Source organism: Dicentrarchus labrax, unplaced genomic scaffold (assembly GCF_905237075.1).
Source record: "Dicentrarchus labrax unplaced genomic scaffold, dlabrax2021, whole genome shotgun sequence".
Classification (NCBI taxonomy): Eukaryota; Metazoa; Chordata; class Actinopteri; family Moronidae; genus Dicentrarchus; species Dicentrarchus labrax.
The window spans coordinates 15,760,630-15,778,207 of NW_026136718.1; the positions used below are offsets into that span (position 1 = coordinate 15,760,630).

The following is a 17,578-nucleotide window of genomic DNA, read 5'->3' on the forward strand; positions in this document are numbered from 1 at the left end:
GCAAACATCATCGTATAAGACTTCCAACTCAGTTTTAAAGTTCACAAAAGGATGGCTTCCCAACTCTGCACTGTAATTATCCATATTTGTGGTCAGATTCAGTTTGGAATCGGACTTGTGGAACGTTATGTTTATCATGTTTTTGTGTGTGTAAGCAGCCTGCACTGAGTTATGAGTCTTTTTTGTTATCTGTTTGAAAAAAAAACAACAAAAAAAACAACCAACAACTTAAAACAGCTTCTTGAGAGTACAGAAAACACACACGCATGCACAGACTATAAATCATCTGTGTGACGCCGTGCCACTACAGACACACAATCTGTTGAGGGGCAGGGTATTTATGGGTTGAAGAGGGAATCAGAAACACATGCGACTCTTTCTGCTGAGCACACACTTTGGTAAGTTTGGTAACAGGCTTTTGATGTGTTCCAAGAGGCTCAAGGACAATGTGCACACACACAAAATGAGAAACATAAAACCCTTAATAGTCCCTGTGCACATAAAGGCGTGGCTAACAAAACAGACAGGCCTGTTAGACAAGCAGGGGAACAAGAAAATGGCTCTCATGACATCAGTGGATAAAAGACACTGACTGCATTGTCCACCTAATTACTAGACCGAAGGAAAGATGATCTACAGATCGAGTCAACACAACCATCCAATCTGCATTCAGTGAGATTTCTGCAACAATGGAGAGGTGCAGTGTTTGTATGCTTTACTAATCCCACGTGTTGCATTACACATCTTTTCACAGTGCTACAGGAGGACTTACACAGTTTGAGCCCTTCTAATACATTGTGACCATTGTCACCAAGTCTTTATTATTCATGGTTCCTTTGTTTTCCATCTAGACAACTGTAAGGTCTGAGTGACTGAATATGGTTATTTCAGACATATAGTGATAACACTTTCTGTGTATACTAGGATAGCTTTTTGTACATGCTGCTCATTGTGTATTATGTATTTTGGTTCATTTAAATGACACATTTCTAAATAAATATAATAATAAAATATATAATAATAAAAATAAATAAAAAATAAAATACACAAGCAGTCCCGAGTGACTTCCATCAGGCCTGGAAAGAACCAATAGCTAAGAGTGATTAGAAGATGAAGACAAAGTATGTAACAGTTATCTTTGTTCAAGAGCTACTGTAACTGGAGGTCAGTTCTAATCTTTAAGAGCTTCCAATAGCTATATTTATATATTTATAATATTTAGACCAGTTCCACAAATAGAAACTTTTCATGAGGATGTTTGTTTCTTTGAATTTGAGTCCAAGCAGCACTGAGACAGTAAAAGTTTCCACTAAAAGACATGAAGATGAATAATAATACACAGATGCATTACAAGTAACTACAGTAAAAGGTTACTACTAAACAAGTGGTTTGTGGTTATTAATGGGAAACAACATTTAATCTAGTATGTCACATTGATTGGTTAAATAACATCAATATGCAAGCCAACATCACAGAGCAACTCACGTATGTCTGACATTTAAAAAAAGGCCAATATCACCATAATACAGTATATTTAACACCAATTTTAACTGTGGTGCCTTTAACTTCTGGAATCAGTGTGTAACTTTTCTGTTTGGTACGCAGACTACATGCTGCATGATTGATGATGATGCAGAATACTTCCTGTGGTGATGGGGAACACATGATGACTGTGTTTTACAAGGCATGAAGGGCAGACTCATCTGACTGTGACTGTTTGTGTGTGTGTGGAGATGTACCTTCCCCCAGCTGTAAAGGCAGAGCATGACTGCACGACCCGAGGCAGAGAGGGGCCCTGCAGTGGGGAAAGTCTCCAGCTTTCCTTAAACCCCCCCTTTCTTCTTTCCCCTTCATCATTTTTCTCACTCAGACTCACTCATCTTGACACACAGATGTTCCATTGTTTCCAGAACAAGGTGATCGACTTTAAGCGGCATAAACAGCAGGTTTCCAAGGCAGTAAACTGTGCAGAGGCTACAGAGCACAAATAGCCCTGACTGACAGCACATAAACAATTAGCACTGGCTGCCTTCCAGAGGCTTCTGTTAATAACAGGCTTGGACTAGCTAATTATACAGCCAGGTTCCTCTCATCCTGAAAACTGCCTGGATACTCCCATATTATACATATCTCCAGTGACACTGCACATGGCCTTGAACACAATGGACACCAGTGGGAAGATACTGGACTAAATTATGTGTAGGACAGTAACATGTCTCTTATTACTAACTGATTATTCATTTAAGTTAGTTTTCAAACAAATACTAAACAATGGATGGTTTCAGATTCTTAAATGTGAAAAGTTGATGCTTTTCTTCACCTTACATTAATGTAGGTTGAATATGATTGGGTTTTAGATGGTTGATCAGACAAATCAAGAGATTTGATTACATCACTTAGGACTTCTGTTCAGTTTTCTGATGTTTGAAAAACCAGATCATTGATTGATTATGTGCAGATTAATCAATATTGGAAATAATTGCCAGTAGCAGCCCTACATCATATTACCCACATCTGAAGACTCAACTGATTGAAACAAACAAGATGAACAGAAAAGTGCAACTTAGTCTAAGTGTAGCTACTCTTTTCTCTCACAGAGCAAACGATTAATTATGAGTAATTTGACAATATTTTTGTTGAAAGAAGCTACAGAATAGCACTGAACACAGTGTGCAGAAAACAGGTGGAATAGCTACAGTGACAGATGGCGTCGAAAGAAAATATCTGCCCTCAAGCTTGGTGTTCTGTCTTAGCTTTGCACAGCAACTGTTGGCGGCTGATTATAGAAGAAGCGAGTCACAGGCATCTAGGTGTGTGTGTGTGTGTGTGTGTGTGTGTGTGTGTGTGTGTGTGTGTGTGTGTGTGTGTGTGTGTGTGTGTGTGTGTGTGTGTGTGTGTGTGTGTGTGTGTGTGTGTGTGTGTACATAGTGAGGGTGTTGATGGGGAAAGAGTTACTCCTTGGGGTTTTTTCAGACCATAGGAACACACTCAGACAACAGCATTGTAAATCAGCCTGGAGGCCAAAGAGGGGAAGCGATAACTCAGAGTGTCGAAGACACAGATACCGGTCACTATTTACCACTGACCTTTTAACGTTTCCCTTGATTTTTGCCATGTTTTAGAAATGTTCTGTCATGTTCATGTAGTTACTCAAACCAGGTAGGATCCAGTTTTAGGCTCCTCAGCAAAACGAAGGAGAAAGAGGCAGTTGTTAAATTGAGTGTTTTGCCTAAAGGTATCACAGAGAAGTTATTGAAAGAGGAGCAATGGTTATTTCATTGATGCATTTCTCCCTCAAGACTGGCCAGGGATTGAACCTTTGACCTTGTAGAAATAAGCCCACTTTATACCCTTTAGGTTTCTTATTTTTTCCATTAACTGTATTGTACAGGTTACTTTCTCTTCTTCACTGTTTACTGTCAATCAAAACTCCAGCTCTAACCTTGATTATGAACATGCTTTATGACTTAACAATCACAGGACTATTGAGCAGTCAGACCCGTGGCTCTGTCTGGGGAAGTGCCAATAAAACAAAAGCCTGAGCCCAGTGTGTTCCTTATCAAGCGGGCCACTGTGATCGGATGAGATAAGACATGAAAGAAACGCTCCTCTGAAGTCAGGACATGCCGCAACTAGCACCATACTTGCATAAACACTCACATATGTTTCGAAACAAACACGCGAACACACAAGGAGGCATGTCTTTTTTTATGAGGTCTAATCATAGCTCTATGGGTTTGCTGATGAGTCTTAATGTTGGGTCGTGGTGATTAAATGTTTGTTGATATCAGGCTGGCTTGGAGCCTGGAAGAGATCCTGAGGTCACAGCTGATGAAAAGACCATTTGATGTGTTTGACGCAGAGGGGGAACAAACCACATCCAAATCTCCCATAACCACAGCCAAGAAAGTCCCACGGCAGAGCCAACAGTATAGAACTAAAAACCATACATCTGCATGTGTACAAAATACACAAACACACTACTTAGCTGGTCTAAAACAAATATTATGGGCGTGATTTAATGGGGTGCCGAGTGTTTATAGGGTATAGATCTGAGGCGCTTCAGGTCTTATCTCATTGTCAGTGTAACAAATAAACTGCACAGCAATCTTATTCAACCTCACTGATTCAGTGAAGGCCTCTGTAATTTATGAGAGTCCCTGAATTACTCATCACAGCAGATTAGGTCGATTCAGCCAGAGGCTCCTTTACTTCACAAGACCAGAGGCTGTGGTTTTCCAGGAGTTACTGTGAAGTGTTCAACTCAGTCAAAGGCCTGCCTTCTGTAGCCCCGTAATGAGATGATGAATGCAATAACTCATGTCAGCTGGTTGTGTTTGTGTACGTCTTGAGTTAAGACCCCAGTTAACTGAGGCACTAAGGAATGTCATTGAAAGGTCTTGTTACCGTGTAGTCCTTCGGATGGTACGAGTAAAGCTGCAGCAGATAAATAAAACTGTAAAAAAAAAAAAAATGTATGCTCAGTTGAAAAAAGCCTTTCTCAAGACAAGTCAGGACTGGAATGGATGGTTGTGTCATCCGTCAGTTACTCAGCTTGGTATGCAGGATGAAAAGGCACTGACCAATCACAGATAACTGTCAGGCGTCAACCAGGTAGAAATGTCAGATAGTAGGGAGGGACTAATGACATCACTGGAGACAACCTCAATCAGAAAGACACATCTCTGGGGGAGCATTTGTATCAGTACAGCACTGGTATCAGGCGATTAGTCAAACTTCTGAGGAAACAGCGATCCAGTTTGTACACATACGGACAAACCTCGTCTTTTCTTAAGAAGCAGGGATAAAAGAGAACGACACTGATTCATCCAGCTGAAATATTTTGGCTTTCTTTTACAGAGCAGCATTGTCAGAGTGAACAATCCCACCACTAGGTGTCCTTTACATCCTCCTGATGAGTCATAGGTGTGACTCAGTAGTGCAGCTGTCATTATAGATCACAATATTCGAGTGTAGTTTTGTGATAAAGATCTTTATAGCAATATGACTAAATATGATTTCTAGCTCTCTTTCTAATCTATTAGATGAAATAAGTTTGTTGTATTGCCCCATTTTTAATTCCTTATATTGGATTTTGTTTTCGTTATTTTTCAATCAATGTGATGTATTTTTTCTTCATTGACTTTCCATAAAAAGTATTTTTTTTATTGTGATATAGAATTACATTCTGTGTGTGACAGAGGACCTTATTCATATTGCCACCCATTTCACTGTATCTTCTTGGTTTGATAAGACGATAAAGTCTGAATCGAGATAAAAGTTCCCATGATACAGTTACCCTAACCCCCCCAGAGCTTGTTACAGAGTATGCCAATCAACCAAACTGCAATGGTGATACAGACCTTTGAAAACACTAAAGGCTGATATTAAGTAACTTTACTGTAGCTCCTTGACAGATCTATTAGCACCAGGCATGAAATTACAGTCAGTGGATCTTTCTCAAAGCTCCTCTCCCATGAAACTCACAAACAATGACCCGCATTGTACTGCAAGGAGAGAAAGAGAGATACAAGGAAGGAAACTCAGGGAGGAGAGAAGCGGAAAAAGAGGTAAAGAGAGATGAAGGGAAAGACTGCTCCCTGTGTTGGTGGATTCCTGAGTTGAGTAGTAAGAGATGTATTCAGTATTTATCATTACACCCATCTATAAAATAGACTGTGGGAGCTGAAACCAAATTCCTTCAGCGCATTCATGTTTCTACTGGTTCATTTACTGGTAATGTGTGTGAATATTAGGCCAATTAGACTGATGGCCAATTACCCAACTGTTTGAGACTGACTGTGATGTGACAGGCAGAAATTTGTTGTGTGTGTGAAGAAGAATAGAAAGATTGTAAATGCAAACAACAACCTTACAGCCAGTGTATGAAAACATATTTGGCTCTTCAGTACCTTAGAAGGGTGGGTACAGGATTCATGCCCAGGGGACAGGGTGGAAGGAAAAAAAGAGCGTCATGGTGGGGAAAGGTTTGGAAAATTGACACAATAAAACAAAAAAGGAAAAAGGAAGCAAGAGAGGCAGGAAAGCCCCTTCTTATTCTTTATCCTGTGAGGTTTTGTCACCAGCAGCATTTTTCCTGGTATTACCTCTTCCCCTCACTGTCACCCAGCACCCTTGTCCTCTTTTTTTAACTTTTGGGCATCTGTTCTTTTCATCTTTCTCAGCTTGCTAGTCTTGCTAGTCTACAGTATGGTGAACTGAACATTCGGGAGTTTTTGTATTTTCTTCTACTGTTACATGCCTACTTATGGCCTACTAAAGTTCCCTACCTCAATAGTCTTCCTCTTAATCTTCTTCTGGTTTTCCAGGCGTTCCTTTTCTTTCTCCACAGTTCTGGTGGACTCCCTCAACCTCTCCAGGTCCCGCTGGTACTTCTCCCTCTGAATCTCCAGCTCTTTCCTCTCTTCTGCTAGATGCTCCTACATCGAAAGAACAAACAACGTTAAGTTTGAGTGGAACATAAATATCTGTACTTTACACATTGAACTGAGACACATCATACTTCAATGAAAGTACAAAAAGCTTAGAATACCATTTGAAGCCATCTCTTTGTAGGTTATACAAACTAGAACACTTTAGGAAAAGTTTATTTATTTTCATTACACATGAGAAAATCCCATAGAACTGAAGCATACATTCAAGGTAGGACAGAAAACTTCACCTCCAGTCGTCTGCACTCCTCCTCCCTTTGTCGGAGCCTGGCCTCAGTGGCCTCAACTTGCTGGCGGTGCCTCTCCCTCTCCTTCTCCCAGCGCTGCTGCTCCTGCCGGTGCTGAGACTGAAGCTTGTGGAAGCTGGCCAGCTCTTCTCTCTGCAGGGCCAAAGTACGCTGTTTCTCCTGCTCCAGTAGCACGTTCCCTCTGTGGCGACCGGGCAGGGAGGCCCGCTGAAGCTCAATATGACTGTCCCGCTGTGATATGATGGCCTGGAGACGGGGACAGGAAAAAAATATCAGGTCATTAGGGAACATGTTTGAGTTTTGTAGTGAAATGTTTCTAAGCAGTGAACATGAAAGTTACCAAGTGAGTCAAACTGCAAACATAAACACCAAAATATGAAGCAATTAATCTGCAAACATACAGAATACCACATGTTTCAATTAGACTTCAGTGACAGTATTACCTGCAGACTATAGAGCCTTTGGGAGAGCATCAGCACTCTGTCAAAGAACTACAATAGAAACACAGGCAAGGTTATCATATTATCAAAAGGACAACACCAGCATCAGCAAAATAGTACATCTCATCAACTTCTTTATGGGTACATCTTTTCAGTTCAGCGGGTATGGGTATGAATATCAGTGCCAGCAGTGTTGTATAGCACAAGGTGACAGAGTTTACCTCAGCCTCGGGGAAGGAGTTGGACCAGATGCAGTTCCATCTGGCAGGAGAGCAGCAGCTCTCATCAACCTGAGGAACAACAGTGAGACACACAGCAAGTCATGAAATAACATCACAAGCACACTGTGAGTACTGTTCAGTACTGCTACACAACATATACAATACACAACAATGAGATATAGATGCAGTAAAAACATATGAAACATTTTAAATGTATTGTGGTCATACGTGATTTCATAATTTAATTTTGTTTTGCTTTTTTTTTTAAAGCTATGTGTTCAAATTAATTTTGAAGGACCATTAATGCAAAGTCTGTATGAAACTTCACAGCACTGTAACTGTCAGTATCAAGTCATACTTTGTCTGCTTGATCATTCTCAAAGACAAAGATATAATAGAAGTAAACCAATGAGGACATTGTTTTATCAAGGCTGTATCTATTTATAAACAAATTAAGTGACAGGTTACAGTAAACATCAGGACATGGAAAATTTCCAGATGACTTGGGCTGGTCATTACTATTTACAGGAAATAACACTGTGACTCATCCCAATGTGTGCATGTGTGCGTGTGTGTGTGCGTGTGTGTGTGTGTGTGTGTGTGTGTGTGTGTGTGTGTGTGTGTGTGCGTTGAGCCCCTACCGTCTGTTCCAGGGTGTTGCTGCCACAGTGGTCTTTGAGCAGAGGGTCAGAGCTGGCTCTCTGGCTTCTGTCTCTGTTTCTGGACTCACCAGAAAAGTTCTTCTTCACACTGCCATCTGGCACAGACACATCAACACCAACACCCACAGACACGGACACAGACACGGAGACAAACACACAAATAATTAAACTAAACTGATACATAGAAATACAGACAATCACAAACATTGCACTTAAAAAACACACATGTAAAACTGCACCCGTAAAATTTCTAATTTTTAAGCGTGCGTTTATCACCAAGAAACGAGTTCTTAGAAAAACAATCCCCATAAATTCAACCAATAAAACCAATTCAAGGAATCAACGGTCTTTGAAAAAAACATTTCAAATTTATTTAAATTCATTAATGGCATAAAGGCCACTGAAATACAACTGCAAATCCATTAGATGGTAGACTTCTTCAGGGAATGGATTGTGCTGGACTCACTCTTACTGAGGATGGTGGGGCTGCTGTCATAGCCCCCAAAGGTATCCGCTCGCCTGGGCAGAACCCCGGAGCCGCTTCCTTCTTCCAGCCGTGAGATTGGAGTCTCCTCCCTCACTCCGGACTGCAGCAGGTTCTGGAGGTTCTCCACTGAAGTGAAAGAGATAGGTTGAAAAGTTGGACTGAGGGAGAGTTTAGGCTACATATAGATTTATTACAGACCTGCAGTGAGTAGTATATAAACATAAAGTTGACCAAATCTGTGTGTGAAATTCACACAATGCCATAATGCCATGTCTCTGTGTATAAAGCAGACACACATATCATGCAGCACTGTCCTACCCTCAGTGATAGCTCCTTTGAGCAGGGCCTCCCCCTGCTGGAGGTCTGAGGCGTCTCCTCGGAGCAGAAGTCTAGCACGTGAAGCTGTGTCCTCTGGACCTGTCACAGACTCTGCCATGTCCGCAAACAGCTGCAGCTTCTCAGTAAGAGCCTGGACGATCACTGCATCCTTCTGACTCAGCCGTTCTACAATGGGAAACAACATAAAGTAAGACTTTATCTCTTAAACAATTGATACTTCACACTTCTTAGGGACTTCTCCTGCAAGGAATAAAATCTATGTGTTCTAATACAGCTTTCATACACTGAAATGAGAAAAAAAAAAGTCAAAGTCAAAAAGTCAACAACTTACCAAAGTCTAAACATTTTAAGTTTAATATGATACATGAGTGCCTCCTAGTGGCCCACTTTATGTGATTTTCAAGGCGATTTCTTTATGCAAGTCATCTTCAGTTACCTTGAAATTCTTTGAACCTGGAAGCTCGTGCCTCTTCCTCCTCGCTGAACAGCCTCTCTTCAGTATGAGGACAACTAAGAGGAGACAGGACAGAAGCCATTACAGATGGTGAGACAGAGGAGGCATAGGTGTCAGGTTCCTATACGTTTTCTGTTATATCCAAATCTTTTTAATTTTTTCCCACAAAAACAGAAATAATAGTAATAAATGTTTGTGCATTTCCTCTTTGTGTGAATGCAGCTACCTGTCAACAGCCTGCCGTATGTGTGTCATCCAACTGCTTCGCTCCTCCTTGGAGGCTGTGTGGATCTCGTACATCTCCGGCTCATTGGAGGAGGCACAGATAAGAAACATGGCTTTTTCCTCATGGGCTACCTCCCTGACGATCAGCTTCTGAAGAGAGATCACTGACGGCTTGTTATCCTGGGTGGATAACAATAAGAAGGAGAGGAAGATGGAGGAGGGAGGAGGGAGGGTGGAAGAAACAACAAGATGTGCTTTTTGATGACTTGCACTTAAGTTGGTTGTTTTTGTTAGATAGCTTCATACTGACAGAAGAATCACTCACCACTGTAGCAAATACATATCTCTGATCCTTCTCTTGTAGCAAAAGCAACACATCTGACAGGAGCACTGCCAAAATGTCTGGAAGGACAAAAATCACAAGTGACACCTTTAGACTTCAGCCTGCAAGCTGGAAAGAAGGAAGATAATAGACTTGACACATTTAAAATGTGTGACTATCTCTTCTTAATGTTAATTCATTCCAAAACCTTTCAAAAGGACAAGAATGACACATTCTAGATTTATTTTAATAGGAACAGCATATATATGCACACTTCTAGAGAGTATATCTTGTTTTATATCATCTCATATACCTTTGAGCCTGCCAGAAGCAGCTTTCCAGTTGACTGTGCCTTCATGCAGCAGTCGTCTTCTGCCCTGTGCCAGGTCCTCTCTACGAAACACTCGGCCATCTTTGATTTTTCCCAGTGCCTTTGGTTCCATCTTGTTGTTTATGTCTCGAAGTCGAGAGTTCTTCTCGTGGAGATTAACCAACGCGTCAACCTGAACAATGGTGTCTTTAATCAGACCTATTGATCGAGTTAGATCCTCATGCTCCTCTGTACCCGCTAGAGACAGAAAACAAATGTGATATTTTATAGGTTTACAGCAAAACAAATCTATAATGAGTGAAGTTATATCTCACTAATTATATGGGTGTACTCTCCTCAGCAGTGATTGTGCTTTTTGTGCTTTTTTTTTTTTTTTTTTAAATCAGATTTATTTATCAAATGCATATGAAATGCTTCACCTTCAGTGTTGTGCAGAATGCGCTCCACTAGTACTGGGTACTTGGTAATGCGCTGTGTCACCAACAGAATACACTCAGACACTCCTAACCTCCGAACAATGGACAGGTTGTTGATTTTCTGTGAAGAAAAAAGTTGTCAATGTTTATGAGACTCCTAGTGGCCTGTAATGCAGAGGCACTGTGGATTCAATCTAAAATAAAAAGTCAAAAGACTGCTGATGTGTTTTACCCGTATGATGTTTTGGAACTTTTTGTTGTTATGCAGCTGTTCTTTGTAGTAGCTGACAGCTTCAGTGTGGTGACTGCAGAAATCTCCATAGCTGTCCTTCATCTTCTCGCCTAATTCACCCGAGAACTGGAGAGCAAAGAAAACCGTCATCTCTGTCACCCAGACAGCTCTGTTTTGTGTGCTGGTCCATACTGTACCATGGCAGATGTTTAGTGCTGTTTACATATAATTTGTGTATCATGTTGTGCACGTGTAACTCTATTGTGATCTACTCAACACAATCAATGCTAGGCGTCTGCATGAGTGTTCTTGTTGGACACGCTTCGTTTCTCCTCCCTACCTGTGCAATCAGAATATCTGCTATTCTGTTGATAGTGTAGTTCTTCTCGTTGGGCGAGACAAGGTTTTCTCGCCGACGTTCTCTGAGACGAGACAGGAAATTTGTGTGAAGCTCGAGGAGGTTTTCCAAGCGGGGGAACAGACAGTCCAGCCGGCTTGAGTCCATCTGGAGGTTCTCCTTCAACTCTCGCACGTACACATGCAGCATTATCTTCAGTGTTCGCACATGGTGCATCTCCGTCTGCATCAGCTCTGTACAATGACATAGTTACATGTAACATGTAAAGCACATACATGTATAATGCATTGCAATGCTTTGGACTGGCTAACAACAGGTGCTTCGTGCCATCCAAACCTACCAACCTATCCTATTTTCCTCATATTGTTTGCTTATACATTCACATGACTAAAACAGCTTTCTAAAGTAGTCCTAAAATTTAAGTCTGTTTACAGGCCTTGAGGAGTACTAATAAATATGTGAAAAAGTAGTATAAAGCCTTTTGTGGCTGAAGAGGGAGCTATGCGAAATCAGATAAATTGCCTTGAGTGATGTCGCTTGAGTCAGGCTTCCATTGTGGCTGAATCTTATATACACAGTCAATGGGCTTAATACTACAAGTTTTAAAAATGAGGGGAAAAAATCAGCTTACTCTGCTTCAGGCTATATTAGCTGCATCTCAAATCTCCAACTAAACAATTTGTGCTTGAGTTGCATTGTGGGTAGTTTTTGACAAGGAAAAACTAAAGAAATACAATATTCTCTAGTTCTGCTGCATCAATTTTAATACTTTTTAAAAAAAGAACTATCCATTGTGAGTCCAACAATGTTAAATCATTGAAGCACACTTTTAAAAATAAAATGACTAGTGAGCCAGGATGACAGTTCACCAAAGCTACCAAATCAATGAGCTACCCGTCAATCCAAAGGAAGGGTGACTCATTGACTCGACAGGTACAAGAGTGAACACAACCTCTGAAATCACACTCACCATATATCACATCCTGTCTCTTCACTGTTTCTTTAGAGTGCTTCTTAACAAATTGCTGGTCAACTGCCAAACTCCAGGACTCTGCCTCCAGGTCCTGCGCATCAGACTCCAGATCGGCCCGCACTGCTGCATAGTGAGCATCTGAGGAGAGGAGCAGAGGCACATTACAGCGTTATTATACAAAACAAATTTTAGTTTTAAGTTGACTATATATGGCGGTAACCCATGTTTAGGTCAGTGTTTCCGCAAGAAAGTCGCAGGTTAAGTGTGAGCAGAACAGCACCCAAGGGAGCATACAGTCTGGATTATGTACTGTAGCTGAAGGTCCGTCTTGTCACCTCCAAGGAGACGCCAACTTTCAAACTCTCTCAAAATGATTGATGGCAGGAGATGAACAGATCATGTTTCCTCTAAAAGGACAAAAGGTAACTCAAAACCTTAGATGACTTTCACAGAATCTTCTACATTTTGTATCTTTCATAAATGATGAACAGTGATTTTCAAGAGATCATTCCCTTAGAAAAGGTCACCAATTACTTATTGTGAAGCATCCAACTTTAAGAATAGTTCACTGCTGACTTAATGTCTTGTCTATTTGTATTTTGGCAGGGCGGAAAATGATACATGGTGATAGTGACAAAGCAATATGAACTAAGTAATCTTGACTCAACAAAACTATTTGTCCATACTTTCCTTGTCCAAACTTTTTTAAAATATTAAGTATAAGCCTTTACCGACCAAACTATGGAAAAGCTTTTGTCTGGGCATATCTAAACCTTGGCTTCAATAAAGACCTTGTGGTTTAAAGGGTGGGAAGTGTCAGTGTTGACCTACATTCAGCACAAGAGGTGATGATTTGTAGCTGACCCTGCACTCTATACTTGTATTGCATTACTATTTATCAGCAGATAATAATTTGAATTGTAGGGGCTTCCTTAAAAAGCTGTTTGTAGATTTACATTACATAGGATATATTATTTATATTGATACAGTCAGCTTGTTGCCCAAAATGATAAAAGTACCTACAAGAAGGTAACCCCAATGCTGTGCTGCATGCTTTTATTAAGGGACATTCGGGCATTGTCAGATTAGTTTTTCTGTGCTCCCTTGAGCAATATACTGCAAAGCAACAGAGATGAAATATAAGAATTGAAGTCACCCCTCTTTTGAGTCACAAAGTGTGTGTCTGATAAAACAAGAAACCCTAGAACGGGGGAACTGGGAGAAAAAGATGGTGCAGTAGCTCTTTCTATGTGGCAAGCTACTGAAGTACCCAGTTAGCCTGTCTCTCTCTCCCACACACTACAGCTTAATGAGAAAGGGTGAGGTCACCCCTGACTCCACAAAACACACTCCACACTCTCTCCTCCCTGGACTTAACAAAACTCCCTGAAGACAAACTATCACTCTGCACTCAGGCAAACAAATAGATCTTAGAGGACTGAAAAGACTGAGAAAGATTAGTTATATTAGATAAACCGTGTTACCACCCTAACGATTTAAACCAAGAGTGGAACTGTTGAAATTCAAGTCCCATCCCCACCTCGGTCGGTCAACGCACCTTCAACGATGATGGACTCGGTGGTGGAGGGAGCAAGGGAAATGGCGTCTTCGTTGCAGCGTTTGGAGCGGAGAGCATCTGTCTCATCCATCTCCCCAGGGAGGGATCTGAGGGACGACAACCACAAGTCCAAGGTTGCATACATGCTAAAACTGGTACAACTTAATCCCACTAGCTGGTGGCAGCCTAAATAAAGTTAGGAGCCAACATGTACATTTACAGGTGCACAGTAACAATACCATAAAACAGACTCCAAAGAGAAACCCAGGCAGCTACATTTTTCTTCCCCGCTTATTGTTGCCCATCTATGACTCTCTGTCTTCTGCTCTTGTTTTACGCCTTCCCTATGCCTTTGTCTCTCTCTCTCTCTCTCTCCCTCCCTCTTCCTTCCCATCTCCCTACACATTTTCTTAACAATGCAGTGGAATAGTAGTCCACTTCTGAAAACTGTCTAGACTCAGTTTCAAACTGCTTCTATATTAGAAAAGACAGCTTGCCTTGATATGTCAACTATAAATACACATCTTATGATGGCATAGAGAAAATAGTATTTAAGCAGCAAAGAATCTAAAAATATCCAACATTAACATGCAGCAGATCCTGTGAACATCTAAAGAATTACAGATTTTGAGAGAAAGATATCTAATTTTTGTGGTGGTTTTTGAACTTCTCAACCCTGAATCCTGTTATTCAGAAGAAAATATAAAAAAAAAGGAAACTAGTTAAGTTAAGTTAGAAACAGCGAAAAAAAAAAGTCTTAACTTGCAAGGCCGAGATACTCACCCTGAGCTGTTGTGGTGACGGAGGCTGTGGCCAAGGCTGGAGGCTGTGGTGGAGCTGGTGGTATGGGCAGCAGTCGGATGAGTGCTAGGTCCCCACGGACTAATGGTCATGCCTGGGGTGCTGAAATAACCTGGGTGGCCATCCAGGGCCTGTGATGAGGCTGGGCCCAACTGCTCCCTCTCCCTGTCCCGGTCTTTTAGCGCTGGGGAGGAAAGATGAGAGACAGGTGAACGGAGAAAATGAGAGGATACGGAGGAGGAACGTGAGGAGAAATGAGGAGAGGAGAGGGCGAAAGAAGAAGATGACCAGTGCAGAGGCAAAGAGGAGGGCTTATTTGACTCCTGTCCGAGTCGACCCCAGTATTTTTTCAACCAAGATCGAGGCAGGGATCGAAAGAATCGGCGGGTGATCAGGTCGCGGTGCATCAAAACACGAACGCCAACACGTCCCGACAGACCCCATGATGAGGCAGAGGAAGATGGGGAGGAGGATGGTTTAGCAATTCTGGAGAAACCTTTGGAGGCTCCCGTGGTTTGAGTAGTGTCTTTGGTAACAGCTAGCGCCATTGTGAGTCTCAAACTATATGGAGTGGCAGAAGGAGGAGTGTAATAATCCAAACTCCAAGGTAAGGTTCAATAGTCTCTGTCGCAGGATCAGTAGATATAAAAAGTAATGAAGTACAATAGTAATAAGTGATGTGCCTTCACTGGTGTAACGAAGGACAAGAAGCAGAAGACAGCATGAAGCCTGGTTTTTATACGCGACCTGCCGACGTGGTTTACGTCCGATTTCTTCTAGCAACTTCTGGAAAGACGCACACCCTTTTATATTGCTCACACTTTCTGATTCTTCACTTTTCCTCAATTCCTCTCGCTGCTCGCCGTTTTCCAGACCCCCTGCACAAGCTACTGATTGACCAGAGCAGGAGATGAGGAGAAATGAGGTGTGGCTGAGAGGACTCCAGCTGTTCAGAGGAGAATAACAACTGCTACAGGAGATTAACTTAAGCTGTTGCTGCTGCAGCCGCTCATGTCTCCTGCGGGTTCAATCACATGCAACAGGACCTGCTGAATGTTACAATTAGCAGCTTTTCTGGAATGGACCACTTGATAATAATGGATGAGAGCAGACTGCACATTTATTCTGGAGTCAAATGACCTTTAATAAAAACTTTCCTGTACGGAAGAATTTGACATCCTTAAAAATGTGCAAATAACAAATTTCAAACAATTGATTTTTCTTCCTTATGTTTCTGTATTGATATTTATCTATTGATACAAACCCAACTAATGTGTATAAATGGTAGAACATGACTAAATCTATCCTGGGTTTAGACAAGAATTGAACCAGAGGTAATCATCTGACTGTTCTTAACAATGGCTAATCATCACCTTTGCCTACAGCCTGTTGGAGGCCAATCTTCCCCTCTGCACTCAGCGTGTAGGCAAAGACACATACACCACAAAGACCCAGACACACATACAATACATACAGTAAGTCAGAGAAAGAAATCAGATGATTCCATCTTCAGATAATCCTCTGCAAACCACCAGAGAGGCAACCAGCTTTTTAATTTGACACATAGGGACTAAACCATCTTCTTATCCAACTATTTGTGGTCAGTGGGATTCCCATGGGGTAAATCTATACATGCATGTTCTGCTTACCAAGGTTAGGAGATCCTGATGTGCCAGCCCTCGGTAAAGATTCTCTCTGCGTGGAGAAAAGAAAGAAAGACAAGGGCATTCTTTCAAGTTTTTATGCAGCTGAGTGACAGATTACAAAATGCCTAGAAATTGCACGGTCTTACTGTACTTTCTTTACAAAACAGACTGCTCACATGGCCTTTGCTTAACAAGCAAAGTCCATCTCAGACAGATTCATAAGAGTGGACAGAGGCATGTAATCTTCAGTTGAATAGTCTCAGAAGCCCTGCCCCGAATGAATGCACAGCTCTGCCTGCCAAAAGTGGATTTATGCTTCTCTGCTGAGGTGCTGCAGTAGCTACATGTGGAGGCTTTATTGCTATATAGACAGTTCCTCTATTGCGAATATGTACCTCCTTCAAAATGTAACAATGAAAATGTGGAAAAAGCCAGAACTGTAGTTGCAGGTGTAGGAAGTGTTTGCTGATAGTGAAAACAACATTCTTTCAATATATATTTAATGAAAAACACTGTCTGATCATGACACATAGTGTCACAGTGAGGCTACAACAACAAAAAATGTGTTAAAACCATCCTATAAACTGTGCAACTGTTATTAAAAATTGGCATCATAAGCACCTACAGCAAGACAGACAATATACTGCAACAACAAAGTATAAATCTATTTAAAAAGGTCCAGTGTGTAATATTTAGGAGGATCTATTGGCAGAAATGTATGTTTTCATTGTGTATAACTATAAGAATCATTGTGTTTTTGTTACCATAGAATGAGTTGTTTTATTTGCAGGGGAAGCACTCTGAAATTCATTGTCTCTGCTACTGATCCAATGTCTGACCATGTACATATATATACCTAGTCTATATGCAAAGGAATAGAGCACAGTGGAAGTTAAGGTACTAAGGGTGACTTCACTATAGCCTTAGGTCCTGTTTTTCTACGCTCCAGTGTAGTGTTTACCTTATTCTTGCTGCTGGTGCACTCACCCAGCAGAGACTTGCAGCTCTTGTGAACGTTCACAGCACAATCTGAAACACAGCAGGACAGGAACACAGAGTCAGTGTTGCATTAGATAAAGAGTACACAGTGTATCGAGGCACCAGTTGTGGCTTTTGGATTATAATATGGATGGGAACTATGACAGTAAACCAAGTTTGAAATTTCAAAACCAATCCAACGGCCCCTGAAGGCAGCGTTCAAAGCAAAAGGCTGTGATTCAAACAAAGCCTTTCAATGGTGCTGAAACAAACGCCTGGAGGTAGAGCTTTTTCAGCTGCCGCTATTAACAATCACAAAGTCAAGTATTTGTTTTCAGACAAATATTCTCATCACAAAGTCAAAGAATCACTTCTGGCTCCATGAGACTGTTAAGTAATTCTGTGGCTTGTATGTTTACACGTACAAAATACAGA

At 41.3% G+C, this 17,578-nt stretch overlaps 1 protein-coding gene and 1 long non-coding RNA gene across 3 annotated transcripts in view; one reads left to right on the forward strand and one right to left on the reverse strand.

Annotated features, from left to right (window-relative positions):
• Positions 1-17,578, reverse strand: part of arhgef18b (rho/rac guanine nucleotide exchange factor (GEF) 18b) — a 43,777-nt gene that overhangs the window by 6,394 nt on the left and 19,805 nt on the right. For both annotated transcript variants that reach the window (XM_051376564.1, XM_051376565.1), the window contains 19 exons: positions 17,127-17,194; positions 16,169-16,214; positions 14,502-14,703; positions 13,719-13,825; positions 12,158-12,298; positions 11,170-11,420; positions 10,830-10,955; positions 10,601-10,718; positions 10,164-10,418; positions 9,854-9,930; positions 9,530-9,708; positions 9,286-9,359; positions 8,829-9,014; positions 8,490-8,636; positions 8,003-8,118; positions 7,362-7,430; positions 7,144-7,191; positions 6,683-6,946; positions 6,291-6,440 (listed from right to left, as the gene is read on the reverse strand). In XM_051376564.1, the coding sequence (XP_051232524.1) occupies positions 6,291-6,440; positions 6,683-6,946; positions 7,144-7,191; positions 7,362-7,430; positions 8,003-8,118; positions 8,490-8,636; positions 8,829-9,014; positions 9,286-9,359; positions 9,530-9,708; positions 9,854-9,930; positions 10,164-10,418; positions 10,601-10,718; positions 10,830-10,955; positions 11,170-11,420; positions 12,158-12,298; positions 13,719-13,825; positions 14,502-14,703; positions 16,169-16,214; positions 17,127-17,194 (2,624 nt within the window). The remainder of the gene's footprint in view (positions 1-6,290; positions 6,441-6,682; positions 6,947-7,143; positions 7,192-7,361; positions 7,431-8,002; positions 8,119-8,489; positions 8,637-8,828; positions 9,015-9,285; positions 9,360-9,529; positions 9,709-9,853; positions 9,931-10,163; positions 10,419-10,600; positions 10,719-10,829; positions 10,956-11,169; positions 11,421-12,157; positions 12,299-13,718; positions 13,826-14,501; positions 14,704-16,168; positions 16,215-17,126; positions 17,195-17,578) is intronic.
• LOC127350200 (uncharacterized) lies at positions 8,947-9,642 on the forward strand. Its single transcript, XR_007880535.1, has 3 exons — positions 8,947-9,036; positions 9,272-9,393; positions 9,526-9,642. It is a non-coding gene; the product is annotated as an uncharacterized LOC127350200 (long non-coding RNA).